The 9,158-nt window shown below is 37.3% G+C and overlaps 1 protein-coding gene across 2 annotated transcripts in view; it reads left to right on the forward strand.

The window, feature by feature from the left end:
- Positions 1-6,275, forward strand: part of ankrd28b (ankyrin repeat domain 28b) — a 167,833-nt gene extending 161,558 nt beyond the window's left edge. For both annotated transcript variants that reach the window (XM_028818209.2, XM_028818208.2), the window contains exons 26-28: positions 1,331-1,413; positions 1,707-1,798; positions 5,582-6,275. In XM_028818209.2, the coding sequence (XP_028674042.1) occupies positions 1,331-1,413; positions 1,707-1,798; positions 5,582-5,868 (462 nt within the window). In that variant the 3' untranslated portion in view covers positions 5,869-6,275. The remainder of the gene's footprint in view (positions 1-1,330; positions 1,414-1,706; positions 1,799-5,581) is intronic.
- The last annotated feature ends 2,883 nt before the right edge of the window (positions 6,276-9,158 follow it).

The following is a 9,158-nucleotide window of genomic DNA, read 5'->3' on the forward strand; positions in this document are numbered from 1 at the left end:
TGGTAAACTGTACATTGTTAAACTCAGTCACTAAACCTAAATTTGAAAGTTCTCACTGACAAGGAAATCGGTCATGGAGATGCTGTCCTCTCGGCCGCTACACATCCTCCATGACACGTTTTCAGCAGGTTTCTGGAATCACAGCTGCCAGTTCTACTGCTCAACTAAAAGTGATCTCCATTTCACGAGCTGCAGATCTGACAGCTAGCTTTGTGTCATGACGTTTGTGCACAGTGGCTCTCTTTTACTGTATGCACAATACGTAACATTTTGCTTAAATAAACTCCCCTCTCTAGGCATGCTTTTTGTTTAAACTGAATTTTACTTATTTTACAAATTTTTCTCTTAACACATTGAAGGCAGTTCTTGTGATTGTGCTGGAAAGATGCCTTTTAATTGCAATGTATTTAGTTAACTACTGTTGTATTTTTTAAATGGATTTTTTTCTGTAGCTTGAGCTCCATTTTTATGCTCAAATGTTTATTTTATTTTGTGACGCACTTTTCTGTATTTTTAAGGCTTTCCGCCCATCTTTTTGTATATATTAATTTTCTTTTACCTCAATGAATAAACTGAATGTGTTTGAGAGATTTTTCCTTTAGCCTGCATTTTGCCCCTGCCCCTCTTCCTTTGCCTGTGTCTATTACAGTATCAGGCATGCAACAGTCACGGGATGGAAGTGGCAAGGTAACAAAGAGGCTGGCATTTGGTACGGCCTTTATGTAGCATTGTGCCACCTGCCTCGTCAGTATCCTATCAAGCACAGTGGGTTCATAAAGTATTTAGAGCCCTCCACTTTCTGCACACTTTATTGTGCTGTAGGTTTAATTTTAAATTGATAAATTTGCCTTATTAGGCCAGTAATCTACTATCAAAAACAATGAACATGTGAAAACGTGTTTTCAGAAAGGTCTGCAAAATTATTTAAAAATCAAAAACTGAACTCCTCTGTATTTTCAAGAGTCAGTTTTGATCTGAATTACAATTTATCCTTATAACTGTACCACTTTTTCTTATTTGTGTGCCTTTTGGTGTTTTGATATGCCTTTTTTTAATTTGATTTGTGTTGTGAACTTTAGTCTACACCCTCAAGCCAAGTTTGTGCTGCCAGCCTTGCTTTAATGGGCAGTGCACTGTGCTGTGGTCTTTCGGCTCAGGTTTTTGCTTTGGATAGGCCTGAGGGGCTGAGTTACTACACTAAGCGTAGTCTTTGCTTTTGGCTGCGGCAGGCCACCAGGTGCATGACAAGTCACTGTTAATACTTACAAAATATGTTACTACTTTTATTTTTTTGCCGTAATCAATATTTTTCTTTTATTGCAAATATTAGGGCCACGAAACCAGTGCCTTGTTAATTTTGGAGAAGATAACTGACAGGAATCTCATCAATGCAACTAACGCAGCTTTGCAAACGTATGCCGTTTTCATCTCTTTATTTTTGTAACAAAGTGCATGTCATTGTTGACTTTATTCAAATATTAGATGCCACTGTTCTGATAACAATGGTTTTTGGCTAACTACAGGTATTTTCAAAATTAAAAGGAAATATTTAAGTCCAAACCGAAGAAGAATGGTCATTGGATCTATTTTTTATATTTAATCGTAATAAAGCTCAAATATAACCCTGTCCTATTAAGAGGAAAACTGTTTGTTTTGAACACAAGCATATTTTTTCCATTCCACTAAATGTTCTGTCTGTTCTGTAGGCCTCTACATGTTGCTGCCCGCAATGGTCTTACTGTAGTGGTGCAAGAACTTTTAGGCAAAGGAGCCAGTGTACTTGCTGTAGATGAAAATGGTAAGAAGAGTACATTAGGACTTTGAATAATAATTGTTGTGTTGCTTACTCCTGTATTTTTTATATACGGTTTGAATCATTAGAGGACATCAGACAGTACATGCTATATTTCTTGATGTCTGATCTTTAAAGGTGTTGTATCAAATCTTGTGTTATACAAAATACTGCAAATATGAAATGTAGCCTTGTAAATTGTGTGTCATTACCAAATGACTGGAATGAAACACATAAGCAAATGAAAACATTTTTCCTCCAAATCAGTAGTTGAAAAATCTGATTGAAAGCCAAGGTATAACATGGCAGACTGACCGGACTTTAGCAGAACTGTTATTCACTGTGGGTGCACAGCATAAGCATCACACTATGTAAAAGCGGGCTTACTTAATTTAGTGAGTCGCATCCTCACACAAGTACATCGAAATGCACCACAGGCTTGTTTTCACATTTTGCTCTATTGAGACCCGTAAAACACAAACTTACCATCATATTGGAACAGAACAGTTCTCATACTCACATGCCACTGGGAGCACCGACCTGCAATTGCTGTAGCTCTCAGATGTGAGAGTGAGTGGTCCGACTTTGATACACCTTTTTATTGGTTCTCATTCATAAACAGAGGTAGATTTACAGCAAGGAGAAAAGTTACAGCAATGAATGTAGTTTTGCTCGCAGCAACTGTCTAGCATGGCAGAGAGAGAAGCAGCCAAATTCCCGATGCGATGTCTGTACCCAGTGAGCGAGCATAAAGTCACAGCGGAGAGGGCTTAACTTAATGTGTTGACATTCTTATAAAAAAAAAAAAAAAATTTTTTAAAAATAAATTAAAAACAAAAAAATTATAAATACTTCTTAGATCCAGTCAGGACAAGGATTGTCATGATACCAAAATTTCAAACTGATACAATACTAAGAATAGTACTGAAATTGAATACCCAATACAATATATAATTATTTTTAAAATGTTATTGCAATTCTATATGCATTAAAATCTTAACATTGATGAAAACAACTATTGGAAATTTTAGTCATTAAATGCAAATACTTCAAGTAGTGCAGTCTTTTGTTAAAGGTAAGAGTTACATTTTGCAAGCAATAAAAAGTAAAGAAGTTTAAATGTCAATATTTTTATTTTTATTGATGAAAACAAACACTATTACTGAGGTTTTACAATGGAATGTTAAAGTAAAGCTACTAAGCGTTATTTGAATAAGTATTGCAATCTTTTGTAAAACAAACATTCAAGAAAAAAACATTAATGTGGTCTTTTGTAAACAGTTACTTAGAAAAGTAACACACAGGGACCACTAACACACACTGTGCACTTAGCATTTCTGTATAAATAAACTGCAATGTTTTTGTAACTTAAACAACTTTCAAAAGAAAGGCTAGCATGTCAGTGTGCTCTTCAGCGAGGCTGCAGCATGCTGTGTTACCATAACAAGCTGAATGGACGCTCTGAAGCAAGGCTGGAAGTGCAGGAGCACGCGGAGGAGTAGCGCCACAGTTTCTGAGCACTTTGTATTGTATAGTAATTGTAATGAAATATATTTTAAAAAATTGTGTAATAAAAGAAAGTAATGGGCTACAGCATCATTCAGTGAGGGAGCTCTACAGTAATCTCTCCTCGATCGTGGGGGTTGCATTCCAGAACCCCCCGCGAAAGGTGAAAATCCACAAAGTAAAAACCATATGTTCATATGGTTATTTTATATATTTTAAACCCTTATAACTCTCCCACACTATTATGAACATTTCCCACACAAGTATACAGCATAAACCCTTTGCATTCTCTTAGATATTAGGTAAGATTCGTTGAAATTATGTATGTAAACACAGTTTATATACAGTAAAACCTAAATATTATTTTAAAGATATCGAGCGTCTCCGATATCACATATGTTACAGCCATTACGACAGACAGGCCACCAGCAATAAATACATACAATGCAAGAAAAATTGTATACAGTAAAATGTGTGTACAGTGACACTAAACTATGCACATGTAATAAGTACTGTATGTAGAAAATTAATTATGGTTACTCACCAACAATGACACGACAACTTGTCTGATAATGATGAGTTTAATTTTACTGCACAACAAAGGAGAGCGTTACAGCTCTTCTAAAGGAGCCTTTTCAGGCGATTGTGTAGCACCGCCATTGTTCTTCTTCCGGCAGTCTTCAATCCAGATCCCTAAAGCAGATTCCATCCGGACTACCGCCTTATTACATCCATTTACCAATCATTTTGCGCCCTGGTTAAAGGACACTGCGGCCGTAGATCTTATATTCTTTTCCTCCTTTTTAAATAAAAAGAACCGTGGACTCAATGATGCCGTAATGATGTCCTGCAGTGGTGTAGCTGTTCCCTTCCTTCAACATATCCAAAACTTTTACCTTTTCGTCAATTGTTAGCATCTTCTGTTGGCGCTTGGGCATGGCCCCTCAAGCTGTAGCAGGAGCACATTGATGCTGAATAAGCGAGATGAGACTTCCTGGTTAACGCAGCCAAATCGAATTCGGCGATCCATCGCTGAGCCAATCGGCACACAGGAACTTAACTGCGTGCTCTGATTGGGTAGCTTCTCAGCCATCCGCCAATAGCGTCCCTTGTATGAAATCAACTGGGCACACCAACTGAGGAAGCATGTACTAGAAGTAAAAAGACCCATTGTCTGCAGAAACCCGCGAAGCAGCAAAAAATCCACGTTATATATTTAGATATGCTTACATCTAAAATCCGCGATAGAGTGAAGCCGCAAAAGTCGAAGTGCGATATAGCGAGGGATTACTGTAGTGCTAAAATGAGTTGTGTCCAAATGAACAGCACAGAATAAAACTGGACCGGAAGTAAAAATAATTTAAGGCCCCGTCTTGGTACGTTAAATGGTTGACTGGCTACAAAAAATGTTTTAAGCTGTGGAAAAAAATAAACACATCACTGCTTCAGATGCAACAGTTTCTAGGTTTATAGGCCTGTTAATGTTTCTGTTATTTAAAAATAAGATACCTCTCAAAAGTTTTTGAATTGACATGACTGCAAATCTTGCTAACACGTTTGCATGCATTTTGTGGTTGTCTGTCCCCATTTGCCACTAAGCCAGAGTATTCCCAGAGCCACCCGGCTGCCCTCTTTGTCAGTAAAGCGTGTTGGTGAAGGCGCCACCGCTGCTGAAATTGTCATCTTATTAATACCCGTGAGTGGAGGGAAACTGGAAATGCATTCATAACGTAGCTGGTAGAATTAGTATCATGAATATTGAAATAATTTTAAATTGTTAAAATTGATACTTTTGAGAACCCTAGTTAGAACTCGCAACAAATGGGTCAGTAACGTGTTCAATCAGGAAATAAAAGGACAACCAGGAATCAAAAAGATAAGATGAAATGTGGATAATTTAGTGGTGCGGTAACTTTATTATTTATTGGATGATTATTGTCTTATGCACAGAGCACAGTGAAATTCTTTTTTGAATGTGCTAATCAACATGTAACATGTCTGATCTTACTACAGCACAAATTTTCTATGTTGATATCTAACAAAAACTGCATTAAAACTTGTGTATTTGCAGAGTGTTTCAGTTTATGAATGTCAAAGAATAAGTAACACTACAAACATGCTGTACATTTCTTTTCTGAAACTATCAAATAGTGAAAGTACTGTATCACGAAGCTTGATTCTCGAAAGGTATTATGGGCGAAGTGTTTTGTCTCATGGCTAATATTGATGTCTTTGTGCTATATTTTTCATTACTATTTTAAACTGTCTTCTCATTGTTTGTAGGTTACACACCTGCCTTGGCTTGTGCCCCCAACAAAGATGTTGCCGACTGCCTCGCCCTTATTTTGGCCACCATGATGCCTGTATCTCCCACCACTACTTTGCCCACCCTTCATTTTAATGCCATTAATCACTACACCAGCCCTTCAAAGACGGTCAGTTTTGATTCACTAGCCATTATGAGAAGTGAGCACAGCTCTTATCGTGGCTTCAATAACATTGGTAGGGAAGATGGCTACCCGTTCAATGAAGATGATGAACTCAATGACTCTGATTCGGAGACTTACTAAAGAGAATAACGTCATTACATCCTGTGGCAAATGACCATGAACTGAGCTCAAAGAAAGCTTTAACTTTCTGTTTATGGAGCTAAGAGGCAACCGACTTCCTTTGTTCGGTGACTTTGTTCGGAGGAGCCTTAAGAGTTTATTTAGCAAAGGATGCCATGCTTCTTAGAATTTCTCAAAACTGCTGGAAAAGCCAATTTGTTCATAACCCCCCCCCCCCCAATCAATTGTACCATATAATTTTCAGTGCCAGAATGTGTACAGTAATATAAAATGTGTATTATTTAGATTGATGCAAAATTTTAAAATCTAAGGAAGACACAAAATTAAAAGTGTCAAAAATAATTGAAGGCAATAATCCAGTATGAAATTCACACTTGAACTATGATTTGCCAAAGGGACCAAACAGTTTTGTTTTTTTTTAATCCCATTTCAGCATGGAACAGAATCCCGTGCAAATGAGACAATTCAGCTTCACGATGGTGAAAAGTCAACAGCGTCGTCGTGCCCTTAACTCTTTAAAATCCACGTCTGCTCTGTGGTTGACAAGCAGGGAAGGGAAAACCTGTTTTAAGAGAATTGCCTTGTGTGCTTCTGGTATTTTAAATGCTCAGACGAGCATTAATGGTGCAGACAGGGTTATAAATTGTACACTAGAAAGAGTCAAATTCACTCAAGAATTTCCAAGGGGAAATTTTAATGTTTTCTCTGATGGAAGAGCATTTTGAAAGAAATTGACAAGTAGGAGTAGGTGTCTGATACAATCCAAATAAACTCCATTATGATGGCCCAGGCCATGCATCATTAATGCAAAATTAATTTGAATATTTTTAAGGTATGTGTTCTCTACAACCGCACGTTCCTTTTTCGTGCCTTCATATGTTTAGATTTTTTTTTTTTTTTGGAGGCAACCTCAGCTAGTGTTTGAAAAGCAATGTTATTCAGTATAAAATAATGACACTAATTTTCTACAAAGCAAGATACTGTATTATTGCAGGCCTCTGCAATCACCGTTTGCTTTGAAATGAAGTATACTGTATATACCAATGACAGGATTGCATTGGATTATCTTTTATCTACAAGAAATGATTGCAATTGTTTTAATATTCTGTTTAAAAGAACCTGGTTTTGCATGCAAGATGTTTACAATCTTGCCTGTAAATGTTTAGGAGAAAGCAGATTTTTTTATTTTCAGTGCATTTAAACTGAAGTTCTGTACAGTATATCAGCTGGTTTTCTGAAAAAAAAAATGTGGAACAGGACAATTTTGTCTTAATACATTTTGTGATATTTTTGGGGAAAAGATTAAATTATAGCATGTATATAGGAGAAAGAGACTGCTTGGGTATCCCGCCTTCCTGCACTCTTTAAACACATCACTGAGATTCCTGTATATTTTATGGATTATAATAAAAATCCAAATGTGGGATATATGTAAATTTCACTTGGAGTTTGTGGTCCTTTTGAAGGTCAGTGAAAATAAGTTAATCTTTTTTTTCCCAACAAAATAAAATTTTAGGATATTTCTTTTATAATTGTTGTCAGCTGGTATTTTCTGTAAGTTTGAAATGGTACCGTTGATTTTTGCTTTTCTGCGAATGCACGTGGATCAAACTACTCGGCCCCGTTAAGGTCACCACACGACTTCCAGAGATTTTTCAGTTGTAGCTGTCACTGACGCAGGCCTAGTGAGTCAGAGGCAGTCGTGTAATGTGACATGCCAGTTTGAGCAGAAATGCGGGTGTTTTGGACCTCGCAAACAGAAGAGAAGTTTATCTGCCTGACGTCTCATGTTTTACAGTAAATGCCACAATAGAATGGAAAAAAGGGAGAGACTGAGGCTGAACTTGCTGTATTATTTTTTATAACAGCTCAGTTAGGCAGAACATTGGCAGTTACAGAAAGCGGTAAGGACAACTGTGCTGGAAGGTTGGCACCCGTTTGTTAAATGATAGATAGATAGATAGATAGATAGATAGATAGATAGATAGATAGATAGATAGATAGATAGATAGATACTTTATTAATCCCAAGGGGAAATTCACATACTCCAGTAGCACCTTACTGATACAAAAAAACAATATTAAATTAAAGATTGATAATAATGCAGGTAAAAAACAGACAATAACTTTGTATAATGTTAAATGTTAACGTTTACCCCCCCGGGTGGAATTGAAGAGTCGCATAGTTTGGGGGAGGAACGATCTCCTCAGTCTGTCAGTGGAGCAGGACAGTGACAGCAGTCTGTCGCTGAAGCTGCTCTTCTGTCTGGAGATGACACTGTTTAGTGGATGCAGTGGATTTTCCGTAATTGATAGGAGCCTGCTGAGCGCCCGTCGCTCTGCCACAGATGTCAAACTGTCTAGCTTCATGCCAACAATAGATGTCCAGCGATTTTCAGCCTTTTAAATTGACGTGGTGTGGCAGTGAGATCAGCAGCTGCAGTCCGCAAGTCTGCATGAAATGTGACATCAGCTTTAGGTGTTTGATAAATGAGCAGATACAGCGTTGTGTCTGATAATCTGACTTTCTTGTATAGATTATTCAGAAGTTATCAATATTTGCTTTTTTCTTTTTTGCATTATTACTATTTATGTATATTATTTATAAATATGGGTCTTCCTCAGCAAATGTGCATTTAATTCAGTGGTCCTCAATTGTGGTCTTGGAGTGCTGCAGGTGTTCGTTCCAGCCCAGTTTCTCTAATCAGAAGCCAAATACAGTGGACAACAAAGATTTTGCATTGGTGGATGCTGCTGGGTGTATCTTACAGATTTGGGGTTTAATCACCTTTACATTTTCCTATCACGTACCATTGTATTGCATTCACCTATGTTTTGGTGATTTCTTCCCCTAAGTTTACATACACAGTACAATAACTAGAACTGCAATATCTGTGGTGATCTGACAGTAGTGGCACTGCGCCTCGGGGTATACCAAGTGCTGCTGTTTCACTTGCAAATGGGCCAGCCATGCTAAAGAGTCTCATTACATTAACAAGAGGGCAGAAAGGTGTGGCATGTAAACTACCCAACAAAGGTATTGTTTCCTTTTCTTCATATAAAACTTGGACTGATAAAACATTTTGTGAAAGCAATCAATAAGGAAGATGAAGGATGTGAATATTTCTGACTGTTTATTTCCACAGGTAACTGATGCCAATATTAAAAAAGGCGTTTACACTAGGTTGATCTACAAATGAGATGCATCATTAGTGATGAAGGTTTGAAGATTTGCTAATTGGGACAGAGGAAATCCCTTTTGAGCAAATTCAAGCGTGTTCTTGGTAACTA

Source organism: Erpetoichthys calabaricus, chromosome 13 (genome assembly GCF_900747795.2).
Source record: "Erpetoichthys calabaricus chromosome 13, fErpCal1.3, whole genome shotgun sequence".
Classification (NCBI taxonomy): Eukaryota; Metazoa; Chordata; class Cladistia; order Polypteriformes; family Polypteridae; genus Erpetoichthys; species Erpetoichthys calabaricus.